Source organism: Oncorhynchus masou, chromosome 15 (genome assembly GCF_036934945.1).
Source record: "Oncorhynchus masou masou isolate Uvic2021 chromosome 15, UVic_Omas_1.1, whole genome shotgun sequence".
In the NCBI taxonomy this organism is placed as follows: Eukaryota; Metazoa; Chordata; class Actinopteri; order Salmoniformes; family Salmonidae; genus Oncorhynchus; species Oncorhynchus masou.
The window spans coordinates 74,681,160-74,697,438 of NC_088226.1; the positions used below are offsets into that span (position 1 = coordinate 74,681,160).

The following is a 16,279-nucleotide window of genomic DNA, read 5'->3' on the forward strand; positions in this document are numbered from 1 at the left end:
ATATGACATTTAAAACATTCTGATAAAGAATATTTTTGGTGTTTCAGTCCATTCATGCCTATTGCATCAACATTGCTTTTTTTTTTTAAATGGAAACATCAATTAATTGCGAATAACTACAGAATCTAATGTAATTAATCATAATGAATTATTTGAATCGTTTGACAGGCCTGGACTTTAATAAGGACTATATCTCAGATAGGTTTTCTATGTATGGGTGCAGGTCTTACCATCTCCACCCAGGTGCCTCCTACCGGGATGAACTGTCCCTTCTGAACGAAGTGTTGGATCTGAGAGAACAGGCCTGGATACCAGCTCTTCACCCAGTCAAACTGCTGAGCCTGGAGAGAGGAGGAGAGACCACTATTAACCCAGTCAAACTGCTGGGCCTGGAGAGAGGAGAGACCACTATTAACCCAGTCAAACTGCTGAGCCTGGAGAGAGGAGAGGAGATACCACTATTAACCCAGTCAAACTGCTGGGCCTGGAGAGAGGAGAGGAGAGACCACTATTAACCCAGTCAAACTGCTGGGTCTGGAGAGAGGAGAGGAGAGACCACTATTAACCCAGTCAAACTGCTGGGCCTGGAGAGAGGAGAGACCACTATTAACCCAGTCAAACTGCTGGGCCTGGAGAGAGGAGGAGATACCACTATTAACCCAGTCAAACTGCTGGGCCTGGAGAGAGGAGAGACCACTATTAACCCAGTCAAACTGCTGGGCCTGGAGAGAGGAGGAGAGACCACTATTAACCCAGTCAAACTGCTGGGCCTGGAGAGAGGAGGAGAGACCACTATTAACCCAGTCAAACTGCTGAGCCTGGAGAGAGGAGAGACCACTATTAACCCAGTCAAACTGCTGAGTCTGGAGAGAGGAGGAGAGACCACTATTAACCCAGTCAAACTGCTGAGCCTGGAGAGAGGAGGAGAGACCACTATTAACCCAGTCAAACTGCTGGGCCTGGAGAGAGGAGAGGAGAGACCACTATTAACCCAGTCAAACTGCTGGGCCTGCAGAGAGGAGAGACCACTATTAACCCAGTCAAACTGCTGAGCCTGGAGAGAGGAGGAGAGACCACTATTAACCCAGTCAAACTGCTGGGCCTGGAGAGAGGAGAGACCACTATTAACCCAGTCAAACTGCTGAGCCTGGAGAGAGGAGGAGAGACCACTATTAACCCAGTCAAACTGATGGGCCTGGAGAGAGGAGAGGAGAGACCACTATTAACCCAGTCAAACTGCTGGGCCTGGAGAGAGGAGGAGAGACCACTATTAACCCAGTCAAACTGCTGGGCCTGGAGAGAGGAGAGGAGAGACCACTATTAATCCAGTCAAACTGCTGGGCCTGGAGAGAGGAGGAGAGACCACTATTAACCCAGTCAAACTGCTGGGCCTGGAGAGAGGAGAGGAGAGACCACTATTAATCCAGTCAAACTGCTGAGCCTGGAGAGAGGAGGAGAGACCACTATTAACCCAGTCAAACTGCTGAGCCTGGAGAGAGGAGGAGAGACCACTATTAACCCAGTCAAACTGCTGAGCCTGGAGAGAGGAGAGACCACTATTAACCCAGTCAAACTGCTGAGCCTGGAGAGAGGAGGAGAGACCACTATTAACCCAGTCAAACTGCTGGGCCTGGAGAGAGGAAAGGAGAGACCACTATTAACCCAGTCAAACTGCTGGGCCTGGAGAGAGGAGAGGAGAGACCACTATTAACCCAGTCAAACTGCTGGGCCTGGAGAGAGGAGAGGAGAGACCACTATTAACCCAGTCAAACTGCTGGGCCTGCAGAGAGGAGAGACCACTATTAACCCAGTCAAACTGCTGAGCCTGGAGAGAGGAGGAGAGACCACTATTAACCCAGTCAAACTGCTGAGCCTGGAGAGAGGAGAGACCACTATTAACCCAGTCAAACTGCTGGGCCTGGAGAGAGGAGAGACCACTATTAACCCAGTCAAACTGCTGGGCCTGGAGAGAGGAGAGGAGAGACCACTATTAACCCAGTCAAACTGCTGGGCCTGGAGAGAGGAGGAGAGACCACTATTAACCCAGTCAAACTGCTGGGCCTGGAGAGAGGAGAGACCACTATTAACCCAGTCAAACTGCTGGGCCTGGAGAGAGGAGGAGAGACCACTATTAACCTAGTCAAACTGCTGGGCCTTCCCGCTCAGCCCAGTCAAAACTGTTCGCTGCTCTGGCCCCCCAATGGTGGAACAAACTCCCTCACGACGCCAGGACAGCGGAGTCAATCACCACCTTCCGGAGACACCTGAAACCCCACCTCTTCAAGGAATACCTAGGATAGGATAAAGTAATCCTTCTCACCCCCCCCCCCCTTAAATGATTTAGATGCACTATTGTAAAGTGGCTGTTCCACTGGATGTCAGAAGGTGAATTCACCAATTTGTAAGTCGCTCTGGATAAGAGCGTCTGCTAAATGACTTAAATGTAAATGTAATGTAAATGAGAGGAGAGACCACTATTAACCCAGTCAAACTGCTGGGCCTGGAGAGAGGAGGAGAGACCACTATTAACCCAGTCAAACTGCTGGGCCTGGAGAGAGGAGAGGAGAGACCACTATTAACCCAGTCAAACTGCTGAGCCTGGAGAGAGGAGGAGAGACCACTATTAACCCAGTCAAACTGTGGGCCTGGAGAGAGGAGGAGAGACCACTATTAACCCAGTCAAACTGCTGGGCCTGGAGAGAGGAGAGGAGAGACCACTATTAACCCAGTCAAACTGCTGAGCCTGGAGAGAGGAGAGACCACTATTAACCCAGTCAAACTGCTGAGCCTGGAGAGAGGAGGAGAGACCACTATTAACCCAGTCAAACTGCTGAGCCTGGAGAGAGGAGGAGAGACCACTATTAACCCAGTCAAACTGCTGGGCCTGGAGAGAGGAGAGACCACTATTAACCCAGTCAAACTGCTGAGTCTGGAGAGAGGAGGAGAGACCACTATTAAACCAGTCAAACTGCTGGGCCTGGAGAGAGGAGAGACCACTATTAACCCAGTCAAACTGCTGGGCCTGGAGAGAGGAGGAGAGACCACTATTAACCCAGTCAAACTGCTGGGCCTGGAGAGAGGAGGAGAGACCACTATTAACCCAGTCAAACTGCTGGGCCTGGAGAGAGGAGAGGAGATTCCACTATTAACCCAGTCAAACTGCTGGGCCTGGAGAGAGGAAAGGAGAGACCACTATTAACCCAGTCAAACTGCTGAGCCTGGAGAGAGGAGAGGAGAGACCACTATTAACCCAGTCAAACTGCTGGGCCTGGAGAGAGGAGAGACCACTATTAACCCAGTCAAACTGCTGGGCCTGGAGAGAGGAGGAGAGACCACTATTAACCCAGTCAAACTGCTGGGCCTGGAGAGAGGAGAGACCACTATTAACCCAGTCAAACTGATGGGCCTGGAGAGAGGAGGAGAGACCACTATTAACCCAGTCAAACTGCTGGGCCTGGAGAGAGGAGGAGAGACCACTATTAACCCAGTCAAACTGCTGGGCCTGGAGAGAGGAGAGGAGATACCACTATTAACCCAGTCAAACTGCTGGGCCTGGAGAGAGGAAAGGAGAGACCACTATTAACCCAGTCAAACTGCTGAGCCTGGAGAGAGGAGAGGAGAGACCACTATTAACCCAGTCAAACTGCTGGGCCTGGAGAGAGGAGAGACCACTATTAACCCAGTCAAACTGCTGGGCCTGGAGAGAGGAGGAGAGACCACTATTAACCCAGTCAAACTGCTGGGCCTGGAGAGAGGAGAGACCACTATTAACCCAGTCAAACTGATGGGCCTGGAGAGAGGAGGAGAGACCACTATTAACCCAGTCAAACTGCTGGGCCTGGAGAGAGGAGAGGAGAGACCACTATTAACCCAGTCAAACTACTGGGCCTGGAGAGAGGAGAGGAGATACCACTATTAACCCAGTCAAACTGCTGGGCCTGGAGAGAGGAGAGGAGAGACCACTATTAACCCAGTCAAACTGCTGGGCCTGGAGAGAGGAGAGGAGAGACCACTATTAACCCAGTCAAACTGCTGGGCCTGGAGAGAGGAGAGGAGATACCACTATTAACCCAGTCAAACTGCTGAGCCTGGAGAGAGGAGAGACCACTATTAACCCAGTCAAACTGCTGGGCCTGGAGAGAGGAGAGACCACTATTAACCCAGTCAAACTGCTGAGTCTGGAGAGAGGAGGAGAGACCACTATTAACCCAGTCAAACTGCTGGGCCTGGAGAGAGGAGAGACCACTATTAACCCAGTCAAACTGCTGGGCCTGGAGAGAGGAGGAGAGACCACTATTAACCCAGTCAAACTGCTGGGCCTGGAGAGAGGAGGAGAGACCACTATTAACCCAGTCAAACTGCTGGGCCTGGAGAGAGGAGGAGAGACCACTATTAACCCAGTCAAACTGCTGGGCCTGGAGAGAGGAGAGGAGAGACCACTATTAACCCAGTCAAACTACTGGGCCTGGAGAGAGGAGAGGAGATACCACTATTAACCCAGTCAAACTGCTGGGCCTGGAGAGAGGAGAGGAGAGACCACTATTAACCCAGTCAAACTGCTGGGCCTGGAGAGAGGAGAGGAGAGACCACTATTCACCCAGTCAAACTGCTGAGCCTGGAGAGAGGAGAGACCACTATTAACCCAGTCAAACTGCTGGGCCTGGAGAGAGGAGAGGAGATACCACTATTAACCCAGTCAAACTGCTGAGCCTGGAGAGAGGAGAGACCACTATTAACCCAGTCAAACTGCTGGGCCTGGAGAGAGGAGAGGAGATACCACTATTAACCCAGTCAAACCGCTGAGCCTGGAGAGAGGAGAGGAGAGACCACTATTAACCCAGTCAAACCGCTGGGCCTGGAGAGAGGAGAGGAGATACCACTATTAACCCAGTCAAACTACTGGGCCTGGAGAGAGGAAAGGAGAGACTACTATTAACCAATTCAAACTGCTGAGCCTGGAGAGAGGAGAGACCACTATTAACCCAGTCAAACTGCTGGGCCTGGAGAGAGGAGAGACCACTATTAACCCAGTCAAACTGCTGGGCCTGGAGAGAGGAGAGGAGAGACCACTATTAACCCAGTCAAACTGCTGGGCCTGGAGAGAGGAGAGACCACTATTAACCCAGTCAAACTGCTGGGCCTGGAGAGAGGAGAGACCACTATTAACCCAGTGAAACTGCTGGGCCTGGAGAGAGGAGAGACCACTATTAACCCAGTCAAACTGCTGGGCCTGGAGAGAGGAGAGACCACTATTAACCCAGTCAAACTGCTGGGCCTGGAGAGAGGAGGAGAGACCACTATTAACCCAGTCAAACTGCTGGGCCTGGAGAGAGGAGAGGAGAGACCACTATTAACCCAGTCAAACTACTGGGCCTGGAGAGAGGAGAGGAGATAACACTATTAACCCAGTCAAACTGCTGGGCCTGGAGAGAGGAGAGGAGAGACCACTATTAACCCAGTCAAACTGCTGGGCCTGGAGAGAGGAGAGGAGACCACTATTAACCCAGTCAAACTGCTGGGCCTGGAGAGAGGAGAGGAGATACCACTATTAACCCAGTCAAACTGCTGGGCCTGGAGAGAGGAGAGGAGAGACCACTATTAACCCAGTCAAACTGCTGGGCCTGGAGAGAGGAGAGGAGAGACCACTATTAACCCAGTCAAACTGCTGAGCCTGGAGAGAGGAGAGGAGAGACCACTATTAACCCAGTCAAACTGCTGGGCCTGGAGAGAGGAGAGGAGAGACCACTATTAACCCAGTCAAACTGCTGGGCCTGGAGAGAGGAGAGACCACTATTAATCCAGTCAAACTGCTGGGCCTGGAGAGAGGAGAGACCACTATTAACCCAGTCAAACTGCTGGGCCTGGAGAGAGGAAAGACCACTATTAACCCAGTCAAACTGCTGGGCCTGGAGAGAGGAGGAGAGACCACTATTAACCCAGTCAAACTGCTGAGCCTGGAGAGAGGAGAGACCACTATTAACCCAGTCAAACTGCTGGGCCTGGAGAGAGGAGAGACCACTATTAACCCAGTCAAACTGCTGAGTCTGGAGAGAGGAGGAGAGACCACTATTAACCCAGTCAAACTGCTGGGCCTGGAGAGAGGAGAGACCACTATTAACCCAGTCAAACTGCTGGGCCTGGAGAGAGGAGGAGAGGACCACTATTAACCCAGTCAAACTGCTGGGCCTGGAGAGAGGAGGAGAGACCACTATTAACCCAGTCAAACTGCTGGGCCTGGAGAGAGGAGGAGAGACCACTATTAACCCAGTCAAACTGCTGGGCCTGGAGAGAGGAGGAGAGACCACTATTAACCCAGTCAAACTGCTGGGCCTGGAGAGAGGAGGAGAGACCACTATTAACCCAGTCAAACTGCTGGGCCTGGAGAGAGGAGGAGAGACCACTATTAACCCAGTCAAACTGCTGGGCCTGGAGAGAGGAGAGGAGAGACCACTATTAACCCAGTCAAACTACTGGGCCTGGAGAGAGGATCCACCTCTGGCCTGCTCGCCTCCCTACCATTGAGGAAGTACAGTTCCCGCTCAGCCCAGTCAAAACTGTTCGCTGCTCTGGCCCCCCAATGGTGGAACAAACTCCCTCACGACGCCAGGAGAGCGGAGTCAATCACCACCTTCCGGAGACACCTGAAACCCCACCTCTTCAAGGAATACCTAGGATAAGATAAGTAATCCTTCTCACCACCCCCCCCCCCTTAATGATTTAGATGCACTATTGTAAAGTGGCTGTTCCACTGGATGTCAGAAGGTGAATTCACCAATTTATAAGTCGCTCTGGATAAGAGCGTCTGCTAAATGACTTAAATGTAATGTAAATGTAGAGAGGAGAGGAGATACCACTATTAACCCAGTCAAACTGCTGGGCCTGGAGAGAGGAGAGGAGAGACCACTATTAACCCAGTCAAACTGCTGGGCCTGGAGAGAGGAGAGGAGAGACCACTATTCACCCAGTCAAACTGCTGAGCCTGGAGAGAGGAGAGACCACTATTAACCCAGTCAAACTGCTGGGCCTGGAGAGAGGAGAGGAGATACCACTATTAACCCAGTCAAACTGCTGAGCCTGGAGAGAGGAGAGACCACTATTAACCCAGTCAAACTGCTGGGCCTGGAGAGAGGAGAGGAGATACCACTATTAACCCAGTCAAACCGCTGAGCCTGGAGAGAGGAGAGGAGAGACCACTATTAACCCAGTCAAACCGCTGGGCCTGGAGAGAGGAGAGGAGATACCACTATTAACCCAGTCAAACTGCTGGGCCTGGAGAGAGGAAAGGAGAGACTACTATTAACCAATTCAAACTGCTGAGCCTGGAGAGAGGAGAGACCACTATTAACCCAGTCAAACTGCTGGGCCTGGAGAGAGGAGAGACCACTATTAACCCAGTCAAACTGCTGGGCCTGGAGAGAGGAGAGGAGAGACCACTATTAACCCAGTCAAACTGCTGGGCCTGGAGAGAGGAGAGACCACTATTAACCCAGTCAAACTGCTGGGCCTGGAGAGAGGAGAGACCACTATTAACCCAGTGAAACTGCTGGGACTGGAGAGAGGAGAGACCACTATTAACCCAGTGAAACTGCTGGGCCTGGAGAGAGGAGAGACCACTATTAACCCAGTCAAACTGCTGGGCCTGGAGAGAGGAGAGGAGAGACCACTATTAACCCAGTCAAACTGCTGGGCCCGGAGAGAGGAGAGACCACTATTAACCCAGTGAAACTGCTGGGACTGGAGAGAGGAGAGACCACTATTAACCCAGTGAAACTGCTGGGCCTGGAGAGAGGAGAGACCACTATTAACCCAGTCAAACTGCTGGGCCTGGAGAGAGGAGAGGAGAGACCACTATTAACCCAGTGAAACTGCTGGGCCTGGAGAGAGGAGAGACCACTATTAACCCAGTCAAACTGCTGGGCCTGGAGAGAGGAGAGACCACTATTAACCCAGTCAAACTGCTGGGCCTGGAGAGAGGAGGAGAGACCACTATTAACCCAGTCAAACTGCTGAGCCTGGAGAGAGGAGAGACCACTATTAACCTAGTCAAACTGCTGAGCCTGGAGAGAGGAGAGGAGAGACCACTATTAACCCAGTCAAACTGCTGAGCCTGGAGAGAGGAGAGACCACTATTAACCCAGTCAAACTGCTGGGCCTGGAGAGAGGAGAGACCACTATTAACCCAGTCAAACTGCTGGGCCTGGAGAGAGGTGCAGTACCTGTGAACAGGTGAGTGTGTATTAAAGGTACAGTACCTGTGAACAGGTGAGTGTGTATTAAAGGTACAGTACCTGTGAACAGGTGAGTGTGTATTAAAGGTGCAGTACCTGTGAACAGGTGAGTGTGTATTAAAGGTAGAGTACCTGTGAACAGGTGAGTGTATATTAAAGGGGCAGTACCTGTGAACAGGTGAGTGTGTATTAAAGGTGCAGTACCTGTGAACAGGTGAGTGTGTATTAAAGGTACAGTACCTGTGAACAGGTGAGTGTGTATTAAAGGTGCAGTACCTGTGAACAGGTGAGTGTGTATTAAAGGTGCAGTACCTGTGAACAGGTGAGTGTGTATTAAAGGTACAGTACCTGTGAACAGGTGAGTGTGTATTAAAGGGGCAGTACCTGTGAACAGGTGAGTGTGTATTAAAGGTACAGTACTTATGAACAGGTGAGTGTGTATTAAAGGTGCAGTACCTGTGAACAGGTGAGTGTGTATTAAAGAGGCAGTACCTGTGAACAGGTGAGTGTGTATTAAAGGTACAGTACTTATGAACAGGTGAGTGTGTATTAAAGGGGCAGTACCTGTGAACAGGTGAGTGTGTATTAAAGGTACAGTACTTATGAACAGGTGAGTGTGTATTAAAGGTGCAGTACCTGTGAACAGGTGAGTGTGTATTAAAGGGGCAGTACCTGTGAACAGGTGAGTGTGTATTAAAGGGGCAGTACCTGTGAACAGGTGAGTGTGTATTAAAGGTACAGTACTTATGAACAGGTGAGTGTGTATTAAAGAGGCAGTACCTGTGAACAGGTGAGTGTGTATTAAAGGTACAGTACATGTAAACAGGTGAGTGTGTATTAAAGGTACAGTACCTGTGAACAGGTGAGTGTGTATTAAAGGGGCAGTACCTGTGAACAGGTGAGTGTGTATTAAAGGTACAGTACATGTGAACAGGTGAGTGTGTATTAAAGGTGCAGTACCTGTGAACAGGTGAGTGTGTATTAAAGGTACAGTACCTGTGAACAGGTGAGTGTGTATTAAAGGTACAGTACATGTGAACAGGTGAGTGTGTATTAAAGGGGCAGTACCTGTGAACAGGTGAGTGTGTATTAAAGATACAGTACTTATGAACAGGTGAGTGTGTATTAAAGGGGCAGTACCTGTGAACAGGTGAGTGTGTATTAAAGGTACAGTACCTGTGAACAGGTGAGTGTGTATTAAAGGTACAGTACCTGTGAACAGGTGAGTGTGTATTAAAGGGGCAGTACCTGTGAACAGGTGAGTGTGTATTAAAGGGGCAGTACATGTGAACAGGTGAGTGTGTATTAAAGGTACAGTACTTATGAACAGGTGAGTGTGTATTAAAGGGGCAGTACATGTGAACAGGTGAGTGTGTATTAAAGGTACAGTACTTATGAACAGGTGAGTGTGTATTAAAGGGGCAGTACCTGTGAACAGGTGAGTGTGTATTAAAGGGGCAGTACATGTGAACAGGTGAGTGTGTATTAAAGGTACAGTACTTATGAACAGGTGAGTGTGTATTAAAGGGGCAGTACATGTGAACAGGTGAGTGTGTATTAAAGGTACAGTACTTATGAACAGGTGAGTGTGTATTAAAGGGGCAGTACCTGTGAACAGGTGAGTGTGTATTAAAGGGGCAGTACATGTGAACAGGTGAGTGTGTATTAAAGGTACAGTACTTATGAACAGGTGAGTGTGTATTAAAGGGGCAGTACATGTGAACAGGTGAGTGTGTATTAAAGGTACAGTACTTATGAACAGGTGAGTGTGTATTAAAGGGGCAGTACCTGTGAACAGGTGAGTGTGTATTAAAGGGGCAGTACATGTGAACAGGTGAGTGTGTATTAAAGGTACAGTACTTATGAACAGGTGAGTGTGTATTAAAGGGGCAGTACATGTGAACAGGTGAGTGTGTATTAAAGGTACAGTACTTATGAACAGGTGAGTGTGTATTAAAGGGGCAGTACCTGTGAACAGGTGAGTGTGTATTAAAGGGGCAGTACATGTGAACAGGTGAGTGTGTATTAAAGGTACAGTACTTATGAACAGGTGAGTGTGTATTAAAGGGGCAGTACATGTGAACAGGTGAGTGTGTATTAAAGGTACAGTACTTATGAACAGGTGAGTGTGTATTAAAGGGGCAGTACCTGTGAACAGGTGAGTGTGTATTAAAGGTGCAGTACCTGTGAACAGGTGAAAACCATGTGAGGGTTCTTCTCCATCAGTCTGATCACAGTCACCCAGCTCCTGGCACACTTCCTGATGGTCTCCTCATAGGGCCACAGCCAGGCTAGATAGAGACAGGGACGGAACAGGATATTAATCAATCAATCACTTCCTGATGGTCTCCTCATAGGGCCACAGCCAGGCTAGATAGAGACAGGGACGGAGCAGGATATGAATCAATCAATCACTTCCTGATGGTCTCATAGGGCCACAGCCAGGCTAGATAGAGACAGGGACGGAGCAGGATATGAATCAATCACATCCACCACACACAGTGGAGCAGCAGGACACCACACACAGTGGAGCAGCAGTAGACAGTGGAGCAGGAGAACACCACACACAGTGGAGCAGCTGGACACCAGTAGACAGTGGAGTAGCAGGACACCACACACAGTGGAGCCGCAGGACACCACACACAGTGGAGCAGCAGGACACCACACACAGTGGAGCAGCAGTAGACAGTGGAGCAGGAGAACACCACACACAGTGGAGCAGCTGGACACCACACACAGTGGAGCAGCAGGACACCAGTAGACAGTGGAGCAGCAGGACACCAGTAGACAGTGGAGCAGCAGGACACCACACACAGTGGAGCAGCAGGACACCACACACAGTGGAGCAGCAGGACACCACACACAGTGGAGCAGCAGGACACCACACACAGTGGAGCAGCAGTAGACAGTGGAGCAGGAGAACACCACACACAGTGGAGCAGCAGTAGACAGTGGAGCAGCAGGACACCACACACAGTGGAGCAGCAGTAGACAGTGGAGCAGGAGAACACCACACACAGTGGAGCAGCTGGACACCAGTAGACAGTGGAGTAGCAGGACACCACACACAGTGGAGCAGCAGGACACCACACACAGTGGAGCAGCAGTAGACAGTGGAGCAGGAGAACACCACACACAGTGGAGCAGCTGGACACCAGTAGACAGTGGAGTAGCAGGACACCACACACAGTGGAGCCGCAGGACACCACACACAGTGGAGCAGCAGTAAACAGTTGAGCAGCAGTAGACAGTTGAGCAGCAGTAGACAGTGGAGCAGCAGTAGACAGTGGAGCAGCAGTAGACAGTGGAGCAGCAGTAAACAGTGGAGCAGCAGTAGACAGTGGAGCAGCAGTAGACAGTGGAGCAGCAGTAGACAGTGGAGCAGCAGTAAACAGTGGAGCAGCAGTAAACAGTGGATCAGCAGTAGACAGTGGAGCAGCAGTAGACAGTGGAGCAGCAGTAGACAGTGGAGCAGCAGTAGACAGTGGAGCAGCAGTAAACAGTGGAGCAGCAGTAAACAGTGGAGCAGCAGTAGACAGTGGAGCAGCAGTAGACAGTGGAGCAGCAGTAGACAGTGGAGCAGCAGTAGACAGTGGAGCAGCAGTAGACAGTGGAGCGTCATTACAGGAGAACTCAATACATGGTCATAGACTAAACAAAATCAGTCATCTTGAAAGAGAGAGATGTTCACCTGAGTCAATGTGGCAGTGTCCCATAGCGTGGACAGTGTGCTGGCTCTCTCCATTCCTCTGGCTGAAGAACTTCTGAGCCAGACTCCGGGCCGCAGGAAATGAGCTGGGATTGGTCGGCTCACACAGGTTCACCATCTCATTGGCTGTGAACAGAGCCTGGTACCCACGCTGTTCCCCCTCACCCAGCAACTGAGAGGAGGCAGGAGAGAGAAGATCAACAGGCCAATGAGAAAGCAGGAACAGAACAGCAGACTGACTAAAGTTGACAGTTACACTTCATTTGGAGTCAATTCCATTTAGTTAGTTTACTACTCCTGGAATTGACCCCACCCTGCTCCAGACATGACCTCTTGACCTTCTACTCCTGGAATTGACCCCCACCCTGCTCCAGACATGACCTCTTGACCTATTTCTCCTGGAATTGACCCCAGCCTGCTCCAGACATGACCTCTTGACCTACTTCACATCCCATTAGGTAGTACCTTGACATTATAGAATACTGATATCTCAACATACCTTGACCATGTCTACCAGCATCTCCAAATCAGTCAGCAGCTCCCTGACTTCCGGCTTAAACACCACAAGCTCAGCCTTCTGGACAGAGTACTTCCTGTCTGGGTCAGGTGCTGCAATCATGGATCCCTGTCCCGCTCCGAAAAGACTGTTACACGCCAGCTCGACATACAGGGAGATGCTAAGAGACAGAAGACAGACTACAGTTTACAACACAGAACTAGAACACACTGAGGCGATCCTGACTCGCTGCAAACAGACCGTTACGCTCCAACTCAATGTAGAGCAGCGCTGTCCACGACTAAACAAACTTAGTCAACCGAGAGCCTCCTGTCCTTTCAACCAATCGATTGGTTGAAATGTTCAAAACGTATATTTTTCCATATCTTGACACATCCTATGTGTTTTAATCAAATCAAATACATTTAAAATATAGCTCAGTGAATGTAAGAGTCTTAAAAGTAGCCACCCTTTGCCGAACACAAAAGGATTTAAATGGCAGAAAAATCCCTGAAGATCGTCTGTTAAATGACTAAAATGTCAAATGTAAATTGAATTCACCCCAGACAGGATGTAGAACCCACTAACCTGTGTGGATCATCAACCTCCAGACAGGATGTAGAACCCACTAACCTGTGTGGATCATCAACCTCCAGACAGTCAGGATGTAGAACCCACTAACCTGTGTGGATCATCAACCTCCAGACAGTCAGGATGTAGAACCCACTAATCTGTGTGGATCATCAACCTCCAGACAGTCAGGATGTAGAACCCACTAATCTGTGTGGATCATCAACCTCCAGACAGTCAGGATGTAGAACCCACTAACCTGTGTGGATCATCCTCCTCCAGACAGTCAGGATGTAGAACCCACTAACCTGTGTGGATCATCCTCCTCCAGACAGTCAGGATGTAGAACCCACTAACCTGTGTGGATCATCAACCTCCAGACAGGATGTAGAACCCACTAACCTGTGTGGATCATCAACCTCCAGACAGTCAGGATGTAGAACCCACTAACCTGTGTGGATCATCCTCCTCCAGACAGTCAGGATGTAGAACCCACTAACCTGTGTGGATCATCCTCCTCCAGACACTCAGTCAGGATGTAGAACCCACTAACCTGTGTGGATCATCAACCTCCAGACAGTCAGGATGTAGAACCCACTAACCTGTGTGGATCATCAACCTCCAGACAGTCAGGATGTAGAACCCACTAACCTGTGTGGATCATCAACCTCCAGACAGGATGTAGAACCCACTAACCTGTGTGGATCATCATCCTCCAGTCAGGACGTAGAACCCACTAACCTGTGTGGATCATCAACCTCCAGACAGTCAGGATGTAGAACCCACTAACCTGTGTGGATCATCAACCTCCAGACAGTCAGGATGTAGAACCCACTAACCTGTGTGGATCATCAACCTCCAGACAGTCAGGATGTAGAACCCACTAACCTGTGTGGATCATCCTCCTCCAGACAGTCAGGATGTAGAACCCACTAACCTGTGTGGATCATCCTCCTCCAGACAGTCAGGATGTAGAACCCACTAATCTGTGTGTCTCATCAACCTCCAGACAGTCAGGATGTAGAACCCACTAACCTGTGTGTCTCAACAACCTCCAGACAGTCAGGATGTAGAACCCACTAACCTGTGTGGATCATCAACCTCCAGACAGTCAGGATGTAGAACCCACTAACCTGTGTGTCTCATCAACCTCCAGACAGTCAGGATGTAGAACCCACTAACCTGTGTGGATCATCAACCTCCAGACAGTCAGGATGTAGAACCCACTAACCTGTGTGGATCATCAACCTCCAGTCAGGATGTAGAACCCACTAACCTGTGTGGATCATCAACCTCCAGACAGTCAGGATGTAGAACCCACTAACCTGTGTGGATCATCAACCTCCAGACAGTCAGGATGTAGAACCCACTAACCTGTGTCTCTCATCATCCTCCAGACAGGATGTAGAACCCACTAACCTGTGTGGATCATCATCCTCCAGACAGTCAGGATGTAGAACCCACTAACCTGTGTGGATCATCAACCTCCAGACAGTCAGGATGTAGAACCCACTAACCTGTGTGGATCATCAACCTCCAGACAGTCAGGATGTAGAACCCACTAACCTGTGTGGATCATCAACCTCCAGACACAGGATGTAGAACCCACTAACCTGTGTCTCTCATCATCCTCCAGACACTCAGGATGTAGAACCCACTAACCTGTGTGGATCATCAACCTCCAGTCAGGATGTAGAACCCACTAACCTGTGTGGCTCATCAACCTCCAGACAGTCAGGATGTAGAACCCACTAACCTGTGTGGATCATCAACCTCCAGTCAGGATGTAGAACCCACTAACCTGTGTGGCTCATCAACCTACAGACAGTCAGGATGTAGAACCCACTAACCTGTGTGGATCATCAACCTCCAGACAGTCAGGATGTAGAACCCACTAACCTGTGTGGATCATCAACCTCCAGACAGTCAGGATGTAGAACCCACTAACCTGTGTGGATCATCAACCTCCAGACAGTCAGGATGTAGAACCCACTAACCTGTGTGGATCATCAACCTCCAGACAGTCAGGATGTAGAACCCACTAACCTGTGTGGATCATCCTCCTCCAGACAGTCAGGATGTAGAACCCACTAACCTGTGTGGATCATCCTCCTCCAGACAGTCAGGATGTAGAACCCACTAACCTGTGTGGATCATCAACCTCCAGACAGTCAGGATGTAGAACCCACTAACCTGTGTGGATCATCATCCTCCTCCAGTCAGGATGTAGAACCCACTAACCTGTGTGGATCATTAACCTCCAGACAGTCAGGATGTAGAACCCACTAACCTGTGTGGATCATTAACCTCCAGACAGTCAGGATGTAGAACCCACTAACCTGTGTGGATCATCAACCTCCAGACAGTCAGGATGTAGAACCCACTAACCTGTGTGGATCATCATCCTCCAGACAGTCAGGATGTAGAACCCACTAACCTGTGTGGATCATCATCCTCCAGACAGTAAGGATGTAGAACCCACTAACCTGTGTGGATCATCAACCTCCAGACAGTCAGGATGTAGAACCCACTAACCTGTGTGGATCATCATCCTCCAGACAGTCAGGATGTAGAACCCACTAATCTGTGTGGATCATCAACCTCCAGACAGTCAGGATGTAGAACCCACTAACCTGTGTCTCAACAACCTCCAGACAGTCAGGATGTAGAACCCACTAACCTGTGTGGATCATCAACCTCCAGTCAGGATGTAGAACCCACTAACCTGTGTGGATCATCCTCCTCCAGACAGTCAGGATGTAGAACCCACTAACCTGTGTGGATCATCAACCTCCAGACAGTCAGGATGTAGAACCCACTAACCTGTGTGGATCATCATCCTCCAGTCAGGATGTAGAACCCACTAACCTGTGTGGATCATCAACCTCCAGTCAGGATGTAGAACCCACTAACCTGTGTGGATCATCAACCTCCAGACAGTCAGGATGTAGAACCCACTAACCTGTGTGGATCATCAACCTCCAGACAGGATGTAGAACCCACTAACCTGTGTGGATCATCAACCTCCAGACAGTCAGGATGTAGAACCCACTAATCTGTGTGGATCATCAACCTCCAGACAGTCAGGATGTAGAACCCACTAATCTGTGTGGATCATCATCCTCCAGACAGTCAGGATGTAGAACCCACTAACCTGTGTGGATCATCAACCTCCAGACAGTCAGGATGTAGAACCCACTAACCTGTGTGGATCATCAACCTCCAGACAGTCAGGATGTAGAACCCACTAACCTGTGTGGATCATCCTCCTCCAGA

At 49.8% G+C, this 16,279-nt stretch overlaps 1 protein-coding gene across 1 annotated transcript in view; it reads right to left on the reverse strand.

Moving 5' to 3' along the window:
* man2c1 (mannosidase, alpha, class 2C, member 1) overlaps positions 1-16,279 on the reverse strand; it is an 89,321-nt gene that overhangs the window by 49,032 nt on the left and 24,010 nt on the right. The window contains exons 5-8 of the mRNA XM_064990234.1: positions 12,437-12,614; positions 11,920-12,109; positions 10,413-10,519; positions 231-341 (exon numbers count right to left, since the gene is read on the reverse strand). Of these exons, the coding sequence (XP_064846306.1) occupies positions 231-341; positions 10,413-10,519; positions 11,920-12,109; positions 12,437-12,614 (586 nt within the window). The remainder of the gene's footprint in view (positions 1-230; positions 342-10,412; positions 10,520-11,919; positions 12,110-12,436; positions 12,615-16,279) is intronic.